General features: G+C 42.0%; 2 protein-coding genes and 1 pseudogene across 2 annotated transcripts; 1 reads left to right on the forward strand and 2 right to left on the reverse strand.

Annotated features, from left to right (window-relative positions):
* Nucleotides 1-10737: 10737 nt before the first annotated feature.
* LOC117469654 lies at nt 10738-13993 on the reverse strand (annotated as a pseudogene).
* Nucleotides 13994-16443: 2450 nt separating this feature from the next.
* LOC117469655 lies at nt 16444-20784 on the forward strand. The gene is made up of 4 exons (XM_034114117.1): nt 16444-16480; nt 19283-19576; nt 19881-20054; nt 20439-20784. The coding sequence occupies exons 1-4, from the start codon at nt 16444-16446 to the stop codon at nt 20690-20692; spliced, it is 759 nt and encodes a 252-aa protein (XP_033970008.1). The 3' UTR covers nt 20693-20784.
* Nucleotides 20785-24023: 3239 nt separating this feature from the next.
* On the reverse strand, nt 24024-26144 carry LOC117469656 (protein ANTAGONIST OF LIKE HETEROCHROMATIN PROTEIN 1-like). The gene is made up of 3 exons (XM_034114118.1): nt 26039-26144; nt 25211-25338; nt 24024-24986 (listed from the first exon to the last, which is right to left on the reverse strand). The coding sequence occupies exons 1-3, from the start codon at nt 26142-26144 to the stop codon at nt 24024-24026; spliced, it is 1197 nt and encodes a 398-aa protein (XP_033970009.1).
* Between the last annotated feature and the right edge of the window lie 1329 nt (nt 26145-27473).

A 27473-nucleotide genomic window follows, 5' to 3' on the forward strand; every position in this document is an offset into this window, starting at 1 on the left:
ACATTGCTGGTGTTCTCTAACTCGTAGCTCCTAAGGTGCTCATTGTACCATGTGTTTTGTAGTCTGACAACAAAGGCCAGTTTGTCACGAATCAACATCATCTGTAACACCTCGGCAAAGTCAGGCAATCCTGCGGTAGAACCATAACACACCATCATCCCAGTAGCATAGTTGGTGCCTAAAAAGCACACATTACTTGCAACATGTACTGTTGTGACAGTTGGATATCTACACTTCACCATGTCTTTTATGTCATCCTTAAGTACATCTAAAGAGACCTCTGTTGTTTTTGTGACTGACAGTGATGGTCTGACTGCATTTGAATCATGGAGATGGTGTGCAATCATGAGCTGGTGCTTATTTGCAAGGGACAGCAAGATATTCCTAAAACAGCCCGTTTGTCTGACAATTCTCTTAAAGAAGCTGTGTTTAGCCTCAAATCTCATTGTCCACAGGGCAACCACGGGGCCAAATTCTCAAATGAGCTGAGGATAGTGCTCAAGGAAGTGGTGCTTAGGACGGAGCTTTAGTTGGGGAAACGCTTCAAGGAATCTCCATCGGTGCTCAGAAATCAAACTGTCAAGATAACAAATGCTTTCCTCTGTATGGACTAGGGACATCACAAGGTCCACTATGTCTTTCAAGATCATCAGCATCTGCCACACTGGCTCATGTTCCGGTACTTTTAAACCTATTATCAGAGGAAGCAAACGCAGCAAACACCAGTTTTCATGGGCATTGCCTCCCACTGATCTTCGTTTGGCAAAGTTACCAGGGACAAGATGAGGGCGATTTGTTTTATCGCTCCACTTAAATGGGAACTGTCGAATGGAGTCATTGAGTTCCATGAGAGAAAAATATTTCTTCTTGATCAAGATTTCAAATGACAATGCCAACTCCACTGGAACAATGCCCTCAAGAAGATCATGTAAAACATCTGGAGGGTAACCAGATGTTACATGGAAATGGTCAAGTGTTTCAGATAGTGCACACTTTTTTTTCACACCATTGCAATGAGTGTGATTCAGACTAGACAAAGCTGTCTGAACATGCAGCTCATGTTGCTCTTTAGTTCTTTGTTGGAAAAAGCCAGATCTTACTTCTTTAGACTGAAAGTCGGACCGCTCCCCGAGACAAAACCGACAGACATGAGAAGACATAAAGCTTTCGACAAATCCTGCTACAGAATGGGCACCCAAATTATCTGCCACCACACTCACCACAGTCCCTCTGATGACTTTTCCCAAAGCTGTAACAAAAAGACCATCTTTCTCCAAGCTTTTCAGATCGGTTAAAAGTGGCTCTAAAACTCTCTGGAATCCAAACTGCTTAGTGTCCTGTGCCTTACACAGAATAGCTAAATACATAGAGTCCAATGTTGATCGTGACTGTGCTGGAATGTCTCCCAGCACCCAATACACAGCCGTGACTTTGTGCTTTTTTCGGGAAGTCCCAAGAGGATTACATACCTCAAAGTCATCAATGTACAGAATGATACTAATTCTGTCCTCCTCTGCAGAGAAAAAATCATTTTTCTGATAGTGAGATCCATCATGAAAGGACAGATATTGTGAAGTACGTTCAGAGTTTCTTTCACTACCTAGTGCCTTTTCTTGGATATTCTTATTGTTTAATAACTGCAACAAGGACTGCAATATAGGTACATACTGGAATGTTTTACCCTCTCTCTTATCCAGTATGTACTCTTTTGGTTCAACAACGGAAAAATGTTTCTTCATAAATTCTCTTCTCTTGTACGAAGTAGTAAAAGGTCCATCTGTTCCCAAAACTGAATTTATAGGGTGTGACTCACAGAGATTTTTCACCAAATCTGAGATTACAGCTTCATCCAAATCACAGTTATGGCTCTTTAAAGTGGACTCAATCACATCTCTTAAAACTGGACCAGATGCAGAGCAGGATATGAACTGTAGCTCATCTACAATTGTGTCAATACACTTGTTTGAAACATTGAAAGTGCTCTCTAGTTTTAGTAAGAGGTGGCCAAACTTCTCCTTTATAACCTGAGATAAATCCTCTGCTTCCTCAACAAAATGCTCAGGGCCATCATCCTCATCCTCCGTAAACAGAGACTCATCCTGAGCAACAGTGGGATCAGGGTATCTTTTCAAGACCTCAGTTTTAAAGTGTTCAGGGCCATGTTGAGAATGTTTCCTGTGTCTATGAGTAACAAAGGTTGAATATATGTTTGTACTGAAGCTGCAATCTTTGAATACACACGCAACTACTTCAAACCTCCTCAAATGGCTACCAAGATGTTCAAGATATATCCTCCCTGAATGAAAACTAGAATTGCATAGTAGACAATTAAATGAAAGACCTGGTGTTACTGACTCTGTGTGCTCTCGGGACAAATGGGCACGAAGGGCATTACATGTTTTAAACGAACAAGGGCAATCTGTATAAAGACAAGGGACTGAGTTGCAGCGTCCACCATTTACATGTTTTAGCCTGTAGTGCTTTAACAATCCTGTCCTTTTGTTAGATTCAAAGCTACATGTTTTGCACACCCATCTAGTGGAATCTGAAAAAAACACAAATGAGTTCAATCTTTAAACCTCTTGAAACTAAACCATGTTACAAAAACATTTATGTCAACTTAAACTTCTAACAGTACTGAGTTGATCAACTTACTCTGCATTAGCTGTCGAAGACAAAATTGCTGAATGACTCAATTTCCCTTGGTAACCTGTGAAATATATAGAAAGTACATTATAAATTAATTATGTAAATTACAGAACTTACTGTCTTGCAATTTATTGCTTAAATATGAACACATCAATATACATTCAGAGCCATTTTTATCATGTAAAATGTTATTTAAAAAAATGATTCTATCACACATGTATACATACAACTTGTCACTGCATTCAAGGCTAATCAATACGCAAAGTAAAAATAACGTAATAATACTTTTATCCAAAATACAACCCTTCAATACAATGACAGACCTCCGGTTCTTCATAACTGCTTTATCCATAGCTTCTTAACCTCCTTTTTTGAGTAAATGTATCAATACATTTTAATAGACAGGATGCATTACTAAACTGGACCCTTTATCACAACTGTGAACATCAGGCTCATAGCCATTTACAAAAGTAGTTTGTCAAAGGACACATTACAAAAAAGCTGGAACATTATCTGTGTTAATTTAGTCTGGAAATATGTCCTTACACATAGTCTTAAGTTGAAATAATACACTGTCAACACCACTTTGCTGCTTAGAGTTGACATGCATTTCTAATAATTTTGTTTGTTAATTACAGTGTTTCCCATACATTGATTTATTTGTGCGGTGCGGTGCCCCCACAAATAGAATCAAATTCTGTGGGAAACACTGAATTATAACCACGAAATGGTCAGATACAGCCAGGTGAAGTGGTCTGTGGCTACAGAGTATTTTTTACTATCATTTTTATTTGTGTTGTACCAAAGTACAAAAGATACGTGATTAAATATCATGCAAAACATTATACATTTAAGACGATTAACTGTCAGTAGCACTTGTCCATCTATTTTATTCATAGATTATTTTCTGACAATTTGTAACTCATACTAGACATTCACTGTCATCATGGTTTACAGCTTACCAGACTCCACTCAGACAGCAGCATTTATACCTCTCTGAGCTCTGCCACACCATCTCCCTTCCTCCGCCACCCAATGCACACTAAACGCTACTTAAAGGCTGTGCTAATCTGCTATTTTTCGACAGTATTTACATTTAGCTTTGTTTGTATGGTGTTGGCTGAAGACTAAGTGTGACTTATCGATGTGACTGAAATTTGGTCGGTAACAGATTAAGAATGTTGGTTTTGACGACTTTTTAAATGTACCTAGCCCTACACAATATACAATTATTTGTAAAGTTACCTCCATGGTCAGGTGTCTTGTCTTGCTGTTGTAACTTGATGCTGTTGTACAGTGAGAGGGCACTGTAATTTCAACAGGCTGCTGGAGGAAACACCAACCATCAAATGAAATGTTGCCAAAGAACAAAACTGAAAAGGGAAGGGAACAGATAAGCATGATTAGCTAACATAATGCAAGCACATCTAGTCAGCCCTATATAATTAAAGTCACTGTTACTATAGAAGACATTGCAATTAATATAAAGTAAAAAAGGATGAATATATATGTATATATAAAAAGGATGACCTTTTCCTCCCTAGTGGAAAGTGTTTTGTTTTTCAAATACTTTTTTCATATTTTTAAAATGAAATGTCACTAATCATCAGAATGTAACTTTAATGTACAATAATGTGTTTTAAACCGTAGGAATAATTTCTCTGAGTATGGCGTTATTTTTATCTCTTGTCCTGGGTGGCAGATTACGTCACTTCCGCCGCCTAAAACCCAGGAGCTAATGGTACATTAGCAAAACAAACGCAATTTGTTTGTGTGCAAAAGGTGCAGTGGGCTTCAAACACGTTCCCCTCAACTGTTTCAATTGTATTGTTTACTCTCAGTACAGCGCCACTTTCCGAACAGGAAATGCACGCTAATACAAAATAAAATCGCAATGACACTTATATATATATATATATATATATATATATATATATATATATATATATATATTTATATATTTATATATTTATATATTTATATATATATATATATATATATATATATTTATATAAATAAATAACGATATCTTGTATAGTTACACCCGCTAGACAACAGTGGCGGGTTCGACAAACAACCGTGTTGGCCGGGTGCACCGCGGCGGAGGTGGGGAGGTTCCAGCCCTGAACCTCTACCCCGCTGCGGAACCCGTGGTGGGACCCGTCAGACGGTGCGTCGTCGGCCGGCCGGGAAGGAAGAGACACGCAGAGTGGGGGAAGTCCCCCACCCCAACGCAGCACACCCTCCCGGTCATCAGAGTCGAACCCGCAGTTCGGAAGAACCAACCGCCAGAGCAGCAGCACTAGGCCGGGCCGGCGGAGGCCCATGGTGGGTCGCGTTTGCCATTCGATCACAGAGCGGAGAGGAGAAAAATGCAACAAAACATGTCAAAATCTGTTAATATATGGATGAGTGGGAGTGGAGTGGGAGTGGAGTGGGGGGGGGGGGGGGTTGGACACTGGCCGTGGGGGGACACCCGGACCGGGCAGTGTCCCAGTTAGAAGGAACCAGGTGAAATAGCCAACAAAATAAAAATTAATAGAACCGGGGAAAATGTGAAAAAAGTGTCCGAAAATAGGCACTCGTGAGGCGGGGAGAGTCCCCTGTCAACTCCCGTTACATTCCTCCATGGTATCATTTGAGCGAAAAATGGCTTTTACGAGAACCAGGCTGGGGGGGTCAAAAGGGCTTGACCAAGGCCGACCCAAAGTGCATGGTGAGCGGATTCATCACCTCCGTGATGAGTCCTTCGGGGGGCCGGGAAAAAAACGTGTTCAGGATCGTCACTTCCTGTACTGCAGGAATCTTCAATAGCCGCGTTCACACCGGACCATCAGCCGTTAGCTGTTAGCACTCAGAGCTCACAGCTCCTCATATTTGTTCAGAAACTAGACAAAAGTGAAACAAGTACAAACCGCAGACTTGTCAAAGCATTAATTCATGGTTTTTACTAACCGGTATCAGTATGTTGTTATGGGCCGGGACAAACCAAACTGTGCCAAGTGCTGCACTGGAAAAGCGCCAACAGTGAATCCATCGAGGCAAACACACAGACACACTCACCTTTGAAATCGCGCTGTTCATATTTCATTGCAAATATAATATTCCTTGACCACTTTGTCCTTCTCTAGGCTGCAGTGAAACTGACCGCATCACGTAGCGTCGCACATACTGTTGAGTATTTCTTTTGTCGAGCTGGAGCCATGAACACCCCCCTCTCCCGAAATAAAAAACTATTCCAATTTTAAAAAGTGCGACAGTGCCATAGTTTCCATTATAAACGGCGAATGTTGTCGTAGCCGACAACTTTGAAGCTTCAAATAAGCCATTAAAAAATATATATTATATCTGATGTGTGCAACTTGCATGAAACCGGGCTAAGTTTGCTAGCACGATAATGAGCTAGTTAGCCAGCTAATCTGTCGGCTAATGTTAGCTAACTTAGCCTTACATTTTTAATAACCAAATACTGACTTCAGCTGACAAGCTAATAGGAATGTAACAAGTTAACCAAGCACCAGTGGCGGCCGGTCCATAGGGGCGCTAGGGGCGCCGCCCCACCTCTTCCCATATTGAAAAAAAAAATTAAAATTAAAAAAAAAAAAAAAAAATATGTTTAAAAAAATATATATATTTTTATTTTTATTTTTAATGAACAAGGTAAATATTATATAATTGGTATCAGTAAAATGTATAATCTACAATAAAATCTCGTTTAAAATTGTGTTACGATGTCTAAAGTTACTGATAAGTCACATGTTTCCTGCCTGGCCTTGCCCATGCACCTTCTCTTGTCTGGGCGCTAAGAGAGGAGCCTTCAACCAGTGCAGCAGCAGCCACTAGCAGCTGACTGTTGCTATCTGTAACGTGTAAACTATGCCGCGAAAATATAATTTCAGCCAATCAGCGTCGTCAAAGATGACGGTCACCGGGCGCCAATGTCAGCGCCCAGTGCAGTCTGTGAGTAGTTTGGACAGTGACTCGTATCCGGTTGACGCAGTAGTTGATGAGGATGGCTTCGTGTGCAGGTGGAGTCTCCGGACCTCGGTCCCCGCCTAATTCTGTTCAAGAGCTAATCTCCAATCCTTTCGAAAGGAGAAGTTTGGCAGATAAATTGTTGCTTAAAGACCTTGGACCGGACCAACCCGATTTGAATATATCGCAGCAATCTCGTGAAAAAGACAAAATGTATACACGAGGCTTCACAAGTAGCTGGTACACAAGAAAGGCTTGGCTAGCTGGATGCAAACAGGTAAATGCTGTCTTTTGTTTCCCATGCTTGGATATCACTTTATATGTAGAGAGGAGGTTTCCCATGGTTGTTAGAAGTTTATTAATAAGTGGGCATTTATCACAGAAGTGATTGTTCTGTCTCCACGTTTGTTGCATTGTCTGTGATGTATTTTCCAACGGTTATAGCTCCTGTTCTGTCCCAGCAACACTACACGGTTTGCAGCTCCACCACATTTTTGGTTTATCTTCGGTGTCGCTTAAAATCTGCTTCCCATCGGACTAAAACCTCCACGTAATCTGAAGACAGATACTTGAAGTTATTTAAACCTTTTGCAAACTTTATGTTCTTTCTTGCTCTAGCCTTGCCAGTTACATTGTACATAACACATATATTATCATTATGCTAAGTGGTTGTTCGTGTTAGACGATGTAGCTTTTTCATTTCTGAGTTATTGCTATATGTAAATAAGCCTGTTTGTAAATAATCCTCAGAGAAACAAAGAAAAAACACAATTTATGACATTTTGTGCTGTGGTTATTTTTTTTAAATTGCATTTATTCACAGTTCAGTTTGAAATGCTGTAGTGACTTGTATTGAACCACTTAAATATTTATAATTAATGCTACTGAAAAGATGCTATTAATTTTATATCTCACATGCAGTTCACTGTAAAGCTACTTGGTGAAGGTGTTGGTTCATAAAACATGAACAGTTTTAAGAAAGAAAAAAACAGACCAGTTCTGAGAACACAAATTCCTGGTAAAGTAGTAGATGTTCAGGTTGATAAATAATATTTTCCACACTGAAGATTATGGAGGTATTGATCAGTCTTCTCATATTTTTAAGCCTCGATTTCTCCTTTCCCCCCCCCTCTAACATCACCAGAAGTCATCATTTAAGGGGTCATTTCTCGAAAAAAAATTTCCGGGGGGAAACCCCCCGGACCCCCCGGGTAAGTCACTTACTGTACGTCAAGAGCCCCACCAAAAAAAAAGACCACCGGCCGCCACTGCCAAGCACATAAACATACTCACATGACTCCACATCGATGAATATTCAAATGAAATGGTCGACCAAGCAGTCTTCAAGTTCCACTCAAATGTCAACCTTCTGAGTAGACTGTCCGTGCATGTCTGCGGGGCAACGTGCGCGGGAAATACTCTCCTCTGACGTCACCCACAGTTAACTTGCATTTCCCATGTACATTTTAATAGCTTTAACAGGTTGTACAGTCAATACAATAATTTAGGTAATATTTACTTGGTGCTATTGTTAAAATTCACTTATCAAAATGAAGATTCAAAATTACATAGAAACACAAGTAACACATTAAATAAAAGGAGACATTTGGAGTAAAATTACTGAAATACTAATGTATTGTAGAATTTAAACATATAATCAAAGTAATATTTACAAAGCCAAAAAGTCCTTTTTTTCAGTGAGGGATAAAAATCCAGAAGTGCAGTGGAATCACTGTGTCATACACAGGGAAGCACTGGCGGCCAAAAAGCTGAGTCCTGTGTTGCATGACGTTTTGAACAACAGCATCAAAGTTATTAACTTCATAAAGTCAAGGCCACTCAATGCGCGTCTGTTTCACCGCCTTTGCGAGGACATGGGAGCTGAACACACCCAACTACTGCTACACACAGAAGTGCGCTGGCTCTCTCGGGGGAGGATACTGAGCAGGCTGTTGGAGTTACGATCGGAGGTGCACACCTTTCTGTCAGAGCAAGGATCTCCCTATGCCACACTGTTTGAGGACACAGATTGGCTTGCAAAGCTTTGCTATCTGGCAGACATATTCAGCAAATTGAATGAGCTGAATGTGTGCATGCAGGGAAAGAACACCAACATTCTGAACCTGTATGACAAGGTGGGTGGTTTCGTAAAGAAAGCAGAGTTGTGGAAACGGGCATGTACACAGGGGGATCTCACCTGCTTTCCTCAGGTAGATGCTTTCCTCTCCAGTGAGGATGTGCAGAGCGCTCCAGTCAAGTCCATTATAGAGGAACACTTGGCCAACCTGATAGTTAGTTTCAAGTCGTACTTTCCTGACATGGAGGATAAACCTGCACAGCTTGATTGGGTAAGAAACCCATTTCTTCTGTCAGAAGCAAACAGAGAAAAGCTTCCTCTCTGTCACCAGGAAAAACTCTTGGATGTGTCATCTGACCGCGGCCTAAAGATGACATTTGAAAACTCCACTCTCACGCAGTTTTGGGTGTGTGTGAAAAAGGAGCATCCTGAGCTGGGAAAAACAGCTTTGGAGCAGCTACTGCCCTTTGGATCCACATATTTGTGTGAGGCCTCCTTCTCTGCAATGACTCTGATCAAAACAAAGCAGAGAAACAGACTGGGCCTGGAAAAGAGTCTGATCACTGCTGTGTCCTCTCTGCCACCAAGGATGACCAAGATGCTCAGTGAAGGACAAGCACACGTTTCACACTAAATTGAGTGCTAAAGTGCTCTTATTATTACTTGTTAGTGTTATTGAAATTTATAATTTATTTATTATTACAATTGTTTGGTTTTTTTGCCAATGTTTTGACACTAAATTGTATTTTCTATTTTCAAATGCAGTTTAATGCAACTAAAACTCATTAATAGTGTCATTGCAGTGTTATTACGTAGTTTTTATTGTAATTGCACATTTTTGTTACAATGTTTTGTTTTGTTTTTAACCCTTTCATGCATTGTGACTGCTTATTTAATGCTGTTTTCTTGTTTATGCATGGGGTTTTGGATGGTAGCACATCAGGCACCACATTTTATTATAATATTTGTTTATTGTATTTTATAGTTTTTGCATAATGTAACATTTTGTTCATTGGTTCGTTAAACATATAATTATTACTTAAAAATCTGTCGTTATGTTCTTTGTTTGTTGTAATTCATGGATGAAGGAGTTCATAAATCACACACTGATGGAACATCACTATATTGTAATTATTTATATAGGCTTTTTCTATCAAAAATGTTCGGGGTCGGTCAGGGGGTACTTGGCTGAGAAAATGTTTCAATGGGGGTACATTACTGAAAAAAGTTTGAGAAGCACTGCTGTAGACTCATCTGGTCCTATCTCTATTGTGTTGTCATAGAAAGGGGAGGCAGGGCACTATAGGGTCCCCCCCCCCCTAAATTCACTAGAAGTCACCATTTAAGGGGTTATTTAAAAAAAAAATCTTCTGGGGGGGGGCATACCCCACCAGACCCCCCTATTAGTGCTCGGTCACTGTTCGCTTTGTGAGAGGGTTTGAAGGTCTAATTTCTAATGATTGATAGTTACACATACTTGTGGTATGTATTAGTTTTGTTTGCCCATGGTACGTAAAAAGGATAATAATAGCGTTTTTTTTAATTATACTGAGTTATTCTTCTTGTCAGGAACCGCTACTATTCGTTTGTTTTATGGATTTGGGCCGGTCTGGGTCTAAATGCCAGGGCCGATTTGCTGTCCCAGTCCAGCCCTGACCAATACAATCCACTTTTTAATGCTGCACATACCCGGCCGCTTTCCAAGCCTCCACTCTCGGCGTCTCCATTCGCCGTCTTGATGAGCGCAGGTGGGAACAATCTCCAGCTGATTGTGGCGTGTTGTCCAGCTGATCCGGGATGATGATGTAGGTTGTTGTTGTATCTTGTGATCAATAATTGTATGTCCACAACATAGGAGTAGATTTAACTGGTTTTACTTTGGTAACATGCTTCCGGGACTTGCCCGTGGGAACATGTACAACAGGCTCTTTTAATACCAAGAGTGAGTTTGCCCCCTGCTGGACAAATGCAATAACATGTACTAATAACACAAGGTAAGATACCACATTTCTCCCCCTTTAAGCTAACATACTCCCGTTACACAACATTTCGAGGTACTGGCATAAACCATTTCACTTTCAAAGATTAACATTCTAAACCTTTCCTTAAAGTGAGATCAGAGAACTATGCTGCTCTATTAATGGAACATCTCTTGATCTATTTAACAAAGTCTTTCAGGTATACAGGTGGCTGTCTCTCGCGCTCTGATCGTCTCACCACGGGTGTAGCAGGCAAGTCCGGCGGGACCGGAGTACACAGAACCACTGACTCACTTGCAGGAGGTCCTTCTTGCTCGATTGTCACTGGAACCACAGTGTCTCTGTTGGAGTCCAGCACCGGCTCTAAGGGCACGGTGTCTGTTAATCTGGCTCTTACTTGATCCACATGCCGCTTCACGACTTGACCACTTCCAATGATCACTGTATATGACACTGGACCTGATGAGCTCTCGATGACCGCAGCGATCCATTTAGGTCCATAAGAGTAGTTTCTGATGAACACTTTATCCCCAGGTGAGAAACTTCTCAGTTTCCTGTTTGTGTCATGGGACTGTTTCTGTTTTAGTTGTTTTTTCTGCACTCTTGTTTTCACATCTGGCAGGAGCAGGTCTAATGCAGATCTGAGTCTCCTTGACATCATCAACTCTGCAGGCGACAGGCCTGTGGTCGCGTGAGGTGTGATGCGGTAACTGAACAGAAACCTTGACAGTCTAGTTTGCAATGTTTTACCTTTCATCTTTTTCATCCCCCCTTTGAAGGTTTGGACCGCCCTCTCTGCCAGCCCATTAGAAGACGGGTGAAACGGTGCTGACCTCACATGGCAGATGCCATTTTGTTTCATGAAAGTCTCAAATTCAGCACTTGTAAAACAGGTTCCGTTGTCTGACACCAACATTTTTGGCAGTCCAAAAACACTGAAACTCTGACGCAGCTTTTCAATGGTCACCTGTGATGTAGCTGACTTCACTGGATAAATATCCATCCATTTTGAGTGTGCATCCACTATCAGTAGAAACATCTCTCCCAGGAAGGGGCCTGCATAGTCCACATGAATTCGCGTCCAGGGAGACTCCGGCCACTCCCAGGGATGTAATAGTGCTGATGGTGGTGACTTGTGGTGCTTTTGGCACTCCTCACAAGACTGCACTTCCTTTTCTACATCCTGGTCCATCCCCGGCCACCATACATAAGATCTAGCCAGACCTTTCATCTTTGACATGCCGGAATGTGTTTGGTGCAGTACTTTCAATATCTTTTCCCTGCCTTTGTTTGGTACGATGACTCTGGCTCCCCAGAGCATGCAGCCATCCCTCACACTCAGTTCTTCTCTCCTCTGATGATGCGGCTTGATAGGAGCCTCAGTCACTGAAGGCCATCCCGACAGGACATAACCATGAACTTGAGACAATATTACATCCTTAGCTGTCCAGTGTTTTATTTTGGCTGTGTCCACGAGTGTGTCATCCAGAAGATCAATCATGAGCACTTGTTCTGCGGTCTCACTCTCTCGCACATCTTCCGACAGCGGCAGTCTGCTTAATGCGTCCGCATTAGCGTTGTTCTTTCCTGGTTTGTACACAATGTGATACTCATAGGCACTCAGGTGCACTGCCCATCTCTGAACTCTAGGGGAACCCATCTGTGGAATGGGTTTCTTTTCGTTGAAGAGAGAGATCAGTGGCTTGTGATCTGTATAGATGGTGAAAGTTCGACCATACAAGTACTTGTGGAATTTCTTGATTCCAAATATAACTGCTAAGCCTTCTTTGTCTAGCTGTGAGTAATTCTTTTCAGCAGGCGCTAGGGTACGCGACATGAACCCCAAAGGGTGTTCAGTTCCATCGTCCATTACGTGTGATAAAACAGCGCCCACCCCGTAAGGTGACGCATCACATGACATAATTAACTCTCGGTCAGCAGAGTAATGCACCAACACTTCTGCTGAGTTTAACAGGGCCTTTGATTTTTTAAAAGCCTCTTCCTGTTTCTTTTGCCATGTCCATCGCACATCTTGTCGCAGGAGCTCATGCAGTGGTGCCAATAGTGTAGCTAAGTTTGGCAGAAATTTGTTATAGTAATTTAGCAAACCTAAGTACGACTTGAGTTCAGTAACGTTTGTGGGGTTGGGAGCCTCCATGATGGCTTTGACTTTCTTTTCCACAGGGTGAAGTCCCTGTGCGTCCACTCGATGTCCCAGATATTCCACATCCTCTTCCAGGAAAGTGCACTTGCTCCTTCTCAGACGCAATCCTGCCTCCTCCAGCTTTGCCAACACTGTCTCGAGGTTCTGCAGATGGTCTTCCTCATCCACACCGCTCACCAGGATGTCATCTAAATACACTGCCACAAAAGGAATGCCTCGCAGGAGACCTTCCATTGTCCTCTGAAATATAGCTGGGGCTGATGCTACTCCAAAAGGCAGTCTGTTGTATGTGAATAAGCCTCTGTGGGTATTCACTGTTAAGTATTTCTTTGATTCATCATCCATGAGTATTTGCTGTAATGCATGACTCATGTCCAACTTTGTGAACTGTTTTCCTCCTGTCAGTGCTGCAAACAGGTCTTCCATTCGGGGTATGGGGTATTGTTCAAGTGAGGACACTGTATTTACAGTGAGCTTGTAGTCTCCACATAGCCTTACTGTCCCAACAGGCTTCAGTATTGGAACCACTGGTGCTGCCCATTCTGCATGTTTAACAGGTGAGATTACTCCTTCTTTCAACAATCTGTCTATTTCTTCATCTACTTTGGTGCGCATGGCGTACGGGACAGACCTCGGACGGAAGAAACGAGGGACTGCATCAGCCTTTACATGGATGGTAGCTTTCATACCTTTCAGTGTGCCAAGCTCCTCTTTGAAGACATTTTCATGTTTGCTCAGTACTTGCTGCAGCGATTTGTCCTCTGTCTTCAGGTGTTTCAGGACTCGGGATTTGTGTCTGAGCTTGATTTCTTTCCAACTCAGATGTATTTCCTCCAGTCAGCCTCTTCCCAGCAGGCTGGGGCCGTCCCCTTTAACCACAATGAGGGGCAGGTACCGCCTTTGATGTTTGTATTTCACTTTAACAAGGGCAGCTCCGACCACATTAACAGGGTCACCTGTATAAGACTCGATGTGGATTTTGGTTGGTCTCAAACATGGACTTTTTGTGTCTTTCCATAGTCTTTGAAATGTCTGTTCATTCATTATTGTGAGACTACAGCCAGTGTCTATCTCAAAGTTAACAAACTTACTATCCAGCTTCACTTCAACCATGTATGGGTCTACTCGTCTCAGGTACACTTCACTCATGCGTCCCAATCTGAACCTCATCTTATTCAGTAAGAATGTATCTTCTTCTGAGCTATCACTTTGGCTCCGTTGCTCTTGTACTTTATGAGAACGGTGATATGTGGTTTGCCTCCTTCCTCTCTTTGGGTCTGCGTTTTTGTTGCTGTTTCCATTCTGTGTAGATCTACTACGACAAGCTCTGGCAATGTGTCCTATTTTACCACATGCATGACATTTCTCTTGTTTAAACTTACAGTCTGCTGCTTTATGCTTGGTTCCCTTGCATCTGTAACACTCTTTGGTAGGTTCTCTGTGTGCATAAGCCTCCTGTGGCTTTTTATCCATTTTGAAACATTTAGCTGTGGCCCCTTGGCTTTGTATCTCCAGTGCATTTTTATTTGCAGTCTCTGACTCCACAGCAATTGATAATGCTTTTTCAAATGTTAAATCCGCTTCTGATAAGAGTCGTCTCTGAATCCGATCTTCATTTATTCCACAGACGATCCTGTCTCTCAACCTCTGCTGCAAAGTGTTACCATAGTTGCAATCCTGCGCTAACCGACGCAGCTCAGCCACGTATTCCATTACTGACTCATTGGGCTCACGGTTGCGGGAGTCAAATTTGTACCTTTGCACAATTTCACTAGGCTTTGGGTCAAAGTGATTTTTTAGCAGCTCCACAAGTTGTGTGTAAGTCTTATCCTTGGGCTTATCCGGACTGAGTAGGTTTTTCATAAGGCTGTATGTTGATGATCCCACAACACTTATTAATATGGCTCTTTGTCTGTCTCCATTTTCAATTTCATTAGCCTCAAAAAACTGTTCCAATACCTCACAGTATTCTTCCCACTTCTGATTTTTTGCATCAAAAGGTGCCAGCGTGCCAATCATTGCCATTGTGTGTCAATGAATCCTCTCCTCCACCCGCAGACTTTGCTAATAATTTGAGCTAGCTGCCGCTAACGACCCAAACCTGCATGTAAGGTGCTAACCAGTCCGTTCGGCATGTCCTCTTTGATCCTTGTCTTAATCCTCTTCTTAATCCTTGTCGCCAATAATATGTTGTATCTTGTGATCAATAATTGTATGTCCACAACATAGGAGTAGATTTAACTGGTTTTACTTTGGTAACATGCTTCCGGGACTTGCCCGTGGGAACATGTACAACAGGCTCTTTTAATACCAAGAGTGAGTTTGCCCCCTGCTGGACAAATGCAATAACATGTAATAATAACACAGGGTAAGATACCACAGTTGTGAAGTAATCCAATTGTTTGTCCGGTGAAAACGATCCTTAATCCAATGCGATATGATCCTTATGTCCAGTTTCACTCATAGAGTGCAATTCCACTTAATGTAATGGCAATTTTATTCTTCCAATGTCCTATATCCTTTGCCATTACTTCACAGGAGGGCTGGAGAGTGAACTAGTGATGTTACATATTGCGCCTAGGCTTCGGAGCGTGTGTCGAGTAATCCCCGAAGCTCTTTGTGAAGCATGTATCGAGGCTTGTATCGTTTTGGGCCAGTGACGTCATCGATGACAAACAAAGCCTCGCTGCCTGTCGATACCACGTGACTGCTTCAGAAAGCGATTCAGATCGGTTGAACCGTTGAACCACAACGCTCATAATACCCATGGATGTATAATAAGAACCATATTACCCCTCCTGTACCCGGGCCCGGTGGTGACACGATGGAATTAAAAGAGCTCAGACCCTCACTTATATAGAGGTCGGAACATGTCATAAGTATAAATAGATACAAGCATGAATAAATGTAGGAACATGAATAAATACAGGAATAAATACGATGGAGTGTTTTCAAGGAGATTCAGTGTGCGGGCTGTGGCTCAGCTGGAAAGCAATTGACTCACGACCGCATGGTCCCTGTTTCAACGACTGAACAATACGTCTTTTTTGTTGTTTATAAAAGCTACAGCTAAATGAGATAATGTAGTTAATAAATGTGTTCTTTGATATGGTTTAGCCTTTCTCAGGCTACAACATGGTTACGTTTATGAATATTATTAAGGAATACAAATCCCTCTTTGCAATGTTTACCAGCCTCCTTAGGCTTTTCAATCACAATCATTCAACTGGAATAAAAACAATATTGTTAACATGAAAATATGATTTTATGTTCGTTGTTAAGAGTTATTCTAAGGCTTTACTCATTGGGAACTCGGTATGAGATAGAGTACACTATTGAGATGTCAAATCTGCCTGTTTTACACACTTTGACCAACAGGGGGGTTTGTGTTCAAATGAAGCCCATAATGAAGCCTCATGAGATGAACCCTTTTGCGAACCAATTGGCTGGAAAGCTTCAAAGCTTCATAAGGCTTCATCTCGCCATCACTAGAGTGATCCAGACGCAGACACAAACAGATGACTTTCCGGTCCTTTGGTGCAGTTTATAATGATGTTTATTTAGCGTTTTACATACCAAGGTTTTAATTATACAGTTGAATGGTTGTGGTGAGCATCTGCCGGGCTGGTGGAATCGGTATGCTCTCTTCCTTCTGTGTCCTCGTCATTTCCTGTCACCTGTGACCCCTTTATACACCCGGTGCAGCTAAACACCGCCACCAAGTGTTCAAAAATAATATTGCACTATACATATAAATAAGGTAAACTGAGACACCAACAACACCCATAAAATGGCTCCTACAGCCTATTTTGTCAACTAAACATCATAAAACAATACATATTTTAGTAAACGGGACATTATAATCTCTGCACATTAACTCTATATTTGCCTCTGCCTTGGTGCCAAAATGAAATGAAATAAATGAAACAATATATAGGCGTTGCTTCTTCTCTGAACTTCTATGTATACTGCATCCCTCCAAATCAAATAAACCATAAACAAATACATAAAGTCGTGTTCACTGCAGCGATCTATTTCACACACAAAACTATATGAAAACTTGGTGATATACAGTGGCGTTTTCTCCTGGAGACCAAGGGAAGACAGGCTTCTCCTGTTTTTTCAGCCTTTGTTATCATTTTGATAATTAAAAATATATATTCTTGTCTGTGGTTGTTTTTGCATTCAGGGCATACAAGAGGTATAACATTATTTTAATACCAAAACTATATTGAAATAGAGTCTCGCTTGAACAGCAACGTAGCTGTAACATTACTGGGTTATTTGGTGATAACTACCAAAGTAAAGTAACTTCAGACGCAGACGTCACGTAGCTTCTCAGACGAGAGGGGTGGCGACGAGAGTGTCACGTTACTTCTCTCGCGGCATAGTTCACGGCGTGGTAGGCGACGATCGACACGATTGGCTGCTCAGTGAGTTTGTTCTTTGGCACAAATCACACCTCATAGTGTTGCAGTAGAAAATTCCACTGTAGCGCCGCGGCCGCCGCCACTGTGGGCTAAGCCCCGAATGTTTTCACGTCCAGGCGACGCCCCTGGAACACCCGCAACTTAGAAGAAATAAAGGTGGGTTTTATTTGTTCTAATATTGCAATGCAAACCCATGATGTAATGACAGTAATTAAAAATAATTTAGTCATTGAATAATCATTTCAGTAGATTTAATCAAACAAAACATGAACATATTGGACATGGCCTCAAGACTGTAACCTCTTCACATTCTGTTGAAATAGTCAATTACTAGCCATATCTTACACATTGCTGTTTTGAATCATTAATATGTGGATGACAGTTGAACTGGATAATTTAACATGTATGCCACCTGCTGGAAAGAAGACGTATCGCTCTGTTGGCGTCGTTTGGACAACAAAAACAGAGTTAAACTATCATTTCATAAACAATCTTTGAGTACAGACACCGTCCTGCAGAGAGCACACAATCCAACAGCACGTTTTTGGTCTAGCATCACTTTACAAAACGTTTGCATTAAGACACTTATGGGGCATTTCCACCATGGCGCGGAGCGCGGTTTAAGCGTGCCGTGTCGTGCCGTGCCCGTTTTTGGTTGTGCTTCCACTAGGCCTAGTTCCGGCCCGGGGCCACTTTTTCACCTTTTTTCTGGGCCGACAAAATTGTGGTTCTATCGAGGTCACACGAGCGCAATATGGTCTAGCTGCCGGCCGCGGAGAGTACACGACACTACACGACACGCCCCCTACACGACACGCCCACCTGACACGACACTACGGTGGCTGAGAGACATTAGTGATCTCCAGTGTGCTGGGCAGTGTGGCGGCGGAGGGAGCCGAGGGCACCACCGGAGGAGAGGCGAGCGATGACAGCAGCATCACCGTGGTGCAGCTCCCCGCACAGACTGAGGGGACTTGTTACACGGAGCCCATCACCGGGGAAGCCTGCGGCGGGAGAAGGCGGTCTGCTCGGCCTGCCCTTGGTTCTGGGGTCCCTCCTTAAAAAAAGTCTCATCATACTTAATCCTAGACAGTAGCACATGGTATATATTGTACGACTTTGTCATTTTTTTAATGTTGATATGTATTCGCTCATAGTCTACTGTGCCTTTCACGCAGACAATACAAGTGAATTTTGAAATGACAAATAGGTTTATGTTTCAAGTTTATTTGCATTAAAAACGTGTTTTTAAACCGTTCTGTTCAAATTTGATATTTTGTTTCTTAAAAGATTAAATCTTTAAAAACATGCTGTTTGCCATTTTTAAAGTTTGATGGAAGAAATTAAAATATAGGTCACTGACGTGGAGCTTTAGGCCTGCAATGCTTTCAAAAAATGTTTTGGTGTTGTTTCAGTTTTGAGTGAATATGGATGTTAAATTCACAAATGAGTATGAATAATCTTGAACAAGAACAGGATCTTGAGCCATGATGTTTTTAAAGTACAGAAACATTCAGAATGCATGACGATTCCTTCAAAGGTTTTGTAATAGACCCCTAGTACTTTTAATTTATAAAGTAATAATAATACATGTGAATGATTGAGCTCATTAGTGGCCTGACTGGCCCTCCTAATTTGGTCCTTAATGACCCCATGATGTGATTATGTATATCTTAAAACCTTTAACAACTATATTTAGATGTTCACAAATATCTACATTTATGTATAAATACATGTGTAGCAGTTAGACAAACATAATTAATAGATTATCTCATTAATACCTATTTTATATATTAAAAAAAGTTTACTACACCACCGTTTGTTGACAAAATGATTTGGGTTGAAAGTTATACTGTTGTGTCTCAAACGGATAGACTAGGTTATTAATTTATTTGCCTAATAGTTGCTTAAAATGCTACAATAACATTTGCAATTCGTTTTTAATCTGCCATGTACGGTAATGTCTCTCAGCCACCGTAGTATCGTGTCAGGTGGGCGTGTCGTGTAGGGGGCTACGAGCGGGAGCTCGATGGCACAACTCGCAACCTCAAAGTTTTTCAGGAGGTCTCTGCACTGTTGTCCGGACGCGGATACGCAAGGACTTTCCAGCAGTGTAGGGACAAACTGAAAAAGCTTAAGAGTGAGTATAGAGCCGTCAAGGACCACAACGGCCGGAGTGGTTCAGATAGGAGAAGCTGGAAGTGGTTCGACCTGATGGACGCTATTTATGGCCATAGACCGGCCAACGTTGGGAGGGAGGGAGGCCTGGACTCTGCAACCGCGTTGCTGGAGTCCCTGCATGGTAAGTCTTTGCTAACGCTCTGTTATTGGCTTGAAAGCGTTGTGTCCCTATCTATTATAAAGCTCACTTCTAACAAACAAGTCTATTTTATCCTTACATTTAAGTTCTACAACCCATGCTTTTATGGATCCCCGAAGAGCTACATAGCTAGCTAAGGCAGATAGCATTAGCTAGAGCTATTGTTTGCTACCACCACATGTGCCATTGTTTACGTTCAGTTTTTCTTTTCTACAGTTGTTGTTGTTGCTATTTAGTATTGTGCTGCAGTAGTTTGTGGAATTAACAAGTCATGTTGCTGTTCTAGATGATGCCATAGATGAAACTAGTGAGGAGGAACAGTCCCGAACAACGGGTGATCCGTCCTCGTCATCGAATCCAGAAGGGACCCCAACTCGACCACAGACACCAGCCGAACAACCGACACCAACTCAACCACCAACGCCGAGTGCCATCACGACACCGCAGCGTGTGGTTCTAGGTAAGAAATAGGCATGGCAAAACGACTGCAATTGTGACTTTTTTTTAAACTTTAGATCATCCATCGTCAGTAAGTAAAATAAGCTATACCACTGTGTGGAAGTGCTCTGTTACAAGTAAGTAACTAGCTAGTAAGCAGCTAGTACAATTGTGTGTGACATCCTATTATATACATATATTTATATTCATTATCAACAGGCTGGACATAATGTAATTCACTTTCACAATCATTGTAAACATCTAGGGCATAACTGTCTTTAGTTCATCCTTACTGTAGTTCTGCTTATACATTTTATTCTTATATCCTTGTGTGACCTGTACCTGTCCTGTGTTTTTCATTCTTATTGCTAATTCTTATTGCTATAATTATCTTATCATCATACAGGCAAGAGGAAACGAGGAGGAGACGAGCACCTAGCACAGGAGGAACGGCACCATGAACGGAACCTGGCCCAGGTGGATCGGCACTGGCAGCTGACCATGGAGGATACTGCCCGGGCAAGGCAGGAGGAAATGGCCTTGAGAAGGGAGGAGAACGCTCAAACTCTGGCATTTAACTTAGCCTTCCTGCGCACTCTTGGCCAGGTTGTGGACAGCCTACGTGGCCCGTCTCTTCAGGAAGACGAACCACCTCTGTAATTGCCACATTAGTACAGTACTTTCTTGTTTATGTCTTATCTTTCTTTTTTGTTTTTATAATGCCATGCCTTTTTATGCTGCTGCAACACATATTTTTGTTTTTTGTTTGTACAATGCCATGGCTTTTTTATGCTGCAACTAAAACACTTCCCAAATTGGGATTCAATAAAGTACTTCTCATCTTATCTCTTGTTGATAAATGCATCATCTGATTTCCTGCCATAATCTGATTAACAAACTGATTTTCGTGAGCATGTAAACAAAGTCACTGGGTTGCCACTCACACACAAACACACAGTTTTGGAATCCAATCATAAACTGAAATGAAATGTACACGTTTCATTAAAGGGCTTTAAATCAGCAGAACAAAAACACTGAGAATTGTGTCGTAGTCCAACGTTTAAAACAAATTCAGATTCACATAATTTTGAGGCAGAAGTTATAGGCCTATATTTGTTCTAAATAATAATAAAAATAGGCTACTAATAACATTTATGCAGATCTAACATTGTACATGAATTTATAAAGCAATAAGAAACACCAGTTAGGAAAAAGCCCATAAGATAAAAAGTGAATTTTAAGAAGAGATTTAAAGCAATAAATAGTTTGCTAGCTTGAGGTCCTCCTCTAAAACATTGTTTGGTAACTGACACATCATTACTTAAAGTCAAAGACTACCTTTTATAAATAAACTGGAAGGGGGTATTTCGAAAAAAAACAGAAAGAGGAGGATAAGAGATCATTTGTATTTATGTTTATAGTTTACTTGGATATTTGCTTAATTTATTAGAGATTTTCTTTTCAGGATCTGATATTTGCTCAAATGTTCTTATTATGGGGCAGTACTTACTGGTACTTGAAATTCAAATATTTACTAAATAGCAGAGGTGGGACCAAGTCTTTGCGCTCAAGTCCAAGTCAAGTCTCAAGTCAGGATGGGCAAGTTCAAGTCAAGTCCAAGTCCTAAACTTTGACAAAACGAGTCTTAAACAAGTCATTATGTGCTTTTCAACAAATGTAATGACATCGATCAACAGAATAATACTTAATAATCTGCTCTTTATTAGTCACATTAATAATTTAATAATCCATTTTCTCTCTGCTGGTAAAGTAACGTGTTTGTCTTCTATTGTAAGAGGGATCAGTAAGGTAAGGCTACCGTGACGGTTTGATTCAGAAGGAGTTTAATGTACAAGATCCCTGATGTTGAGGTGACCAGAATGTGTATTTCCACTGTGTACAGCATGTTATAAGGGATCCACAATCTATCTTTATGCAAGGGATAATGTGCAGCGAGGCGTCTCTATGGGGAAAAGAACACCTGAATCTAGATCCCTCTGCAGGTGGTACTTTAACTATATTTTGATGATAATACTTTTCTACTTTTACTTGAGTAACATTTTGAATGCAGGACTTTTTATTGTAACCGAGTATTCCTATACTCTGGTACTTTTACTCAAGTACAAGATCTGAACTTCTCCCACCTCTGACAATAAATCCTGAGTGGTTACCAAATAAAAACCCTGCTCTGAAGGTTATTTTCATTTTACAAATCCTGCACTCAGCTTTGCTTTCTCCAATATCATTGAAATGCAGCCAGATGCTGCTTCTTTTTTCGGTTTTCGCACATTTCTTGACTTTCCGACGCGCTTGCATTTAAATCCGGCACCCCGTCTCCCCGTGGCTCTGTAGCTGGCCTGTACCACTACACCTGCTGTCTTTGGAGTAGAGATGGGCGAGTCCTGATTCATCCGGATCATTAACCCGGATCCTAGAAATGAGCTGGTCGTGACGAGTCTCCCCTCTCCATTAACCCGAGTCCTTGAGTCCCACACTTGGTGTGACGTACAAATTAAAACTATAAATTGCGTCACTCGCTACTCTCTTTATAACATGTAAAATCACATTACAACGTACCCCAGTCCATCTGCCTACCCTTTAACAAGTATACAGTATACAGGATAGCTGCCTGCCAGAAGTTATCGTTTGGCTCAGAGGAGGGGACGCGGATCAGTGAAACTTCCTGCAGACTCGTGGGGACTCAGAGGAGCCGACGGCTCCTAACCGTAATAGCATAGCAGATCCAGAGATCCATACTCGTCATGTGCACGAGCATAGCCCCTCCTCCAGCACCCGGCTCCCGCGCTATCAACAGCAGACTCGCAGATTCGCAAATCCTGACTCGCTGTGCAACACACAGCAGAGCAGACTCGTGCGGACTCGGAGCCGTAACAATATAGCAGCAGATCCAGCAGACTCGTCCTCAGGCACGCGTCAACAGCAGACTCAGATTTGCCAAATCGCAAAATAACCCTTTTTTTTGTGATCAACATTTTTTATTAAAGCAAAATACACTGTGTAGCGGAGGTTAATATAACGTCAGTTTAATAGATAGATAGATAGATAGTACTTTATTGATCCCAAATTGGGAAATTGTTGTTGTTACAGCAGCATAAGGCATTTTACAATAAAACAAAACTACAAAATATACAAGAATAGAAAGAAAAATAAAATAAAATATACATGTCGAAATAGAAAATATACATGCAGATATTACACATATATATATATATATATATATATATATATATATTCAAAATATATGGAATAATAATATGCTCGTGAAATGCAACAACTTTTCGGTTTCACCAATAGGATTTCTACGGTCTTGGTGATGCTGACTCATATGACTCAAATGACTCGTATGATCCGGATCTCTTCAATGACTGACTCAGAAGACCCTGAGTCCGTAAAAGGATCCGGATTTGCCATCTCTACTTTGGAGCGTCTGCCCCCCACCCTTCTTTCACATAATGGTATGATCCTAGTGTGTCCTCGCATATGATTGGCCGCATGGTGGCTCAGCAAAATAAAGTCCCGCCCCTGCCTGCATGGATTCTCAGCAAGAGTAGGTGCGGCTGAAGATTCTGCTCTCTCGGACGCGAGTCTGCTCTTCTAACGGCAGCTCGCGATCGGCGTGTTGGAGACCCCTGAATTAAATTATCAAGTCACCTCAAGTCAGAAGGCTCAAGTCCAAGTCAAGTCCCGAGTCATTGGTGTTCAAGTCCAAGTCGAGTCGCAAGTGTTTTGTGATTTTGTCAAGTCGAGTCCAAAGTCATCAAATTGGTAACTCGAGTCTGACTCGAGTCCAAGTCATGTGACTCGAGTCCACACCTCTGCTAAATAGTCAATTCTGATAACATTTTTTGGTTTAAATCATTTGACAAACACATGTATGTGAAAGAGAAAAAAAGATGTATTTATGTTCAACACAATGTAGTAATAATAAACACAAAACAAAATGTCACTACCCTTAATGGCCCACAATCTTTCAATTGCTATTCAGGTAGCGCATCAAACCCTCTCTTATTTCAGTGCCCCCCTCCTCTGCACCTTGTGCCACTGCTGCTGCTGGTGCATCCCATTCATCATCATAGGCCTCTTCATGACTCTCGCAGAGGTTATGCAGAGCACAGCATGTCAGCACCATAGATTCCACAAGTTTCACATCACAGTTATTTCTTTTCATGAGGCAACGCCACCTTCCCTTCAGTCTACCAAAAGCGTTTTCGACCACTACCCGTGCTCTGCAAATGTTCTTGTTGTAGATCACATGTTCTGCTGTCAGCTGTCTATTGTCAGGGAACGTTTTCATGAGCCAGTTTTGCAAGGGATAGGCATTGTCTCCCAGGATGTAATAGCCAGCATTCACCCCACCAATGTTCCTGGTGCAAGGTGGAAAGTAGTTGCCTCGACTGGCCAACTCCCACAATGAGGACAGCCTCAAAACCCGAGCATCATGCAAGCTCCCAGGCATTCCTGCAAACACATTCCAGAAATGTCCCTTTCCATCTACAACTCCTTGAAGGATGATGGAGTGCCAGCCTTTACGGTTGAAATAGTCGCAGTGGTATTCCTGTGGTGCCAAGATGGGTATGTGTGATCCATCAATAGCACCTACACACTGTGGGAGCCCCCACCTGTTCTCAGTGTAGTCGGCCATTTCTGCAAACTTCTCCCGGTCTGGTGAACAAATTAGTTCCGGTACTAACAACGTCTCTGCAGCAGCACAGAAGTCTTGCACACACCGGCACACAGTTGTGTTGCTCACTCCGAAAAGATGTCCAATGCTTCTGTACTCTGAGCCGGTCGCAAGCTTCCACAGTGCGATGGCCACCCTCTTCTTTAGAGGTATACACTTGCGGAATGCTGTGTCCTGTCTCTCCATCGCTGGCCGCAGTTTGTTGCACAGGTAGACGTAGGTTTCCTCTGACATCCTGAAGTTCTCGACCCACTGAGTGTGTGTGAAAGATGGAACAATCACACCCCACCACTCGGTAGCTCGGTCGAGCATCCAAACACATGGTCTGCGGCGGCGACCTAACTTCTGAAATACACAAACAAAAGCATACATATTTTAATACGTAAAAGTGGTAGCTACAATTAATTAAATACTTGAAACACTTTGGTCGTATAGTGAGCGTGAAACACATTGCTAGTTAGCGAACGTTAGCTTACAGAGTAGCGTTGAGTCGTGCTGGAGTAGTCTCTGCCGCTTTCTGCGATTGCCATAAGTCTCCCATGAGCTTCTTCTCTATTACGTCTTGCTATAAGCCGCCTTTTCCGAAAGAAAGTGTTCCTTCTTGCTGTGATAAAACACCACAGACACAGAAACAAGGAAACGATGGCATCCACATCCTCCATTGTTGCGTGTTTCGTGAGTTGTGTCGCATTGAAGATGACGTCACGGCAGTTGTATGCAGCGTCGCTCCGCCTACACTGCGTTACTATAGTAACTACCCCAGTTCCTAAACTGTAATGGAAGCGCAGCATGAAGTGAGCCGGCCCTGTTAAGGCCCAACGCGGCCAAGCAGTACCGAGCGTGGCCGAGGCCGACCGTGTGGTGGAAATGCGCCATAAGACTAGCTGGTCCATCTCCCCTCCACAGAGAAGCAGTGGAGAGCGTGGAGGACCTACGGTTCCTTGGAGTCAACATCTCCAATCATTTAACTTGGACCTCAAACCTGGTGAAAAAGGCACAGCAGAGACTGTTTTTCCTGAGGAAACTGAGACAGGCCAGGCTTCCACAAAAACTGCTTGTAAACTTCTATCGGTCGACTATTGAAAGCACCCTGACCAGCTGCATAACTGTGTGGTACACCAGCTGCAGAGTGGAAGGACCTGCAACGGGTGGTGAAGGCTGCTCAGCGCATCGTTGGGACTGAGCTGGCTTTCTTCTGCAGTCGACTTTTGTAGATGTTGCCAAGGTTGGCAACATCTACAAAAGTCGACTGCAGAAGAAAGCCAGCAGTATCATCAGAGACATCACACACCCCGGCCACTCACTGTTCGAACCGCTGCCGTCCGGCAGACGGTTCAGGTCAATAAAATCCCGCACCAACAGACTGAAGAACAGCTTCTTTCCCAGAGCTGTGGCCTCCATCACTCCCATCCCTGTCCAACCACAAAACCCACTATAACTTTGAACGTGCACACATAAACACACTACCTCCCATCAAAGACTGCAGCCAAAGATATCATGTTATTTATTTGTATATTAAGTATCAAATTGTAGCTTTTCTTTATTAAATCATCTTTAAAAATGATCTTTTAATGACTTAGAAAGGGTTATTAACACCTTTGTAACCTCGAGACTGGACTATTGTAACGCTCTGTATGTGGGTATGGACCAGGCCTCAATTAAACGCTTGCAGCTAGTCCAAAACGCCGCTGCACGTTTGCTGACTCGCCACAAAAAGCGCGACCACATCACCCCTATTCTGGCCTCACTACACTGGCTTCCAGTTCGGTTCAGAATTGATTTTAAAATCCTTTTATTTGTTTTTAAAGCACTAAATGGGCTGGCTCCGGCCTATATAGCTGAACTGCTCCAGCGCTACACCCCAGCCAGAGCTTTAAGGTCTGCTGACCAGCTGCTGCTGGTAGTGCCCAAGACCAGGCTAAAAACCCGAGGGCACCGAGCCTTCGCAGCAGCTGGCCCTAGGCTCTGGAACTCTCTGCCCCTCCATGTGAGGTCGGCCCAGACCCTAGGGGTTTTTAAATCTAAACTAAAAACACACTTCTTCTCTCTGGCTTTCTAGTTAGAGCGGAGCACGACTCCTGACTTTTCCGTGTGTTTTATTTTTATTTTGTTTTTAAGATATATCTGTTGTAATTTATTGTCGTTTATTGTGATTTGTAGTAATGTGTTTTTATTACATGTACAGCACTTTGGCTCGACCAAAAATCGCTTTTAAATGTGCTATATAAATAAAACCTGATTTGATTTGATTTGATTTGAAAAATGTATTTTAACATTCTGGTAAAGTGCATTTAATGATGACCCTGATTATTGCTACTATCTCTGCTTTATCACTGCTTTTATGGATGTGTTCTTATGTACTGCAGTGAGAGAAGCCAACTGAATTTCTTTACACTGATGTGTGATGACAATAAAGATATTCTATTCTAACGTATCACATGTAACGGCATTAGGTCATCAGGATACACAATAGGCAAATGTGTTCCCTTACAGTTACAGAAGCAAAAACAATCAGATAACAGGTATATTTATGTAAAAGAGCGCTCATTAACAGGATAGCAATGATACAAAACATTTACAAATAAAGAACAATACATCAAATCACCCTATATCTGTATATGGAAACTTGGAGCCCTCAATCCACAATGAAATGGTTCATCAACAGTCAGTGGTTAACGTATACATCAGAAAATCAGTATGACAAAAACATTAAACATATTGTCCACTTATGTTGATAAA

The sequence above is a fragment of the Trematomus bernacchii genome, unplaced genomic scaffold (genome assembly GCF_902827165.1).
Source record: "Trematomus bernacchii unplaced genomic scaffold, fTreBer1.1, whole genome shotgun sequence".
Taxonomy (NCBI): Eukaryota; Metazoa; Chordata; class Actinopteri; order Perciformes; family Nototheniidae; genus Trematomus; species Trematomus bernacchii.

Bases quoted from the DNA above. Each gene is read 5' to 3' on its own strand.
- LOC117469655 (XM_034114117.1), top strand. From the start codon at position 16,444: ATGGTTGTGGTGAGCATCTGCCGGGCTGGTGGAATCG. The intron at 19,577-19,880 runs GTAAGTCTTTGC...TTGCTGTTCTAG, and splicing joins GTTGCTGGAGTCCCTGCATG to ATGATGCCATAGATGAAACT. The intron at 20,055-20,438 runs GTAAGAAATAGG...ATCATCATACAG, and splicing joins ACCGCAGCGTGTGGTTCTAG to GCAAGAGGAAACGAGGAGGA.
- LOC117469656 (XM_034114118.1), bottom strand. From the start codon at position 26,144: ATGGGAGTGATGGAGGCCACAGCTCTGGGAAAGAAGCTGTTCTTCAGT. The intron at 25,339-26,038 runs GTGAGTGGCCGG...GTTTTATCACAG, and splicing joins GGACGGCAGCGGTTCGAACA to CAAGAAGGAACACTTTCTTT. The intron at 24,987-25,210 runs GTAAGCTAACGT...ACACACACTCAG, and splicing joins GCACGACTCAACGCTACTCT to TGGGTCGAGAACTTCAGGAT.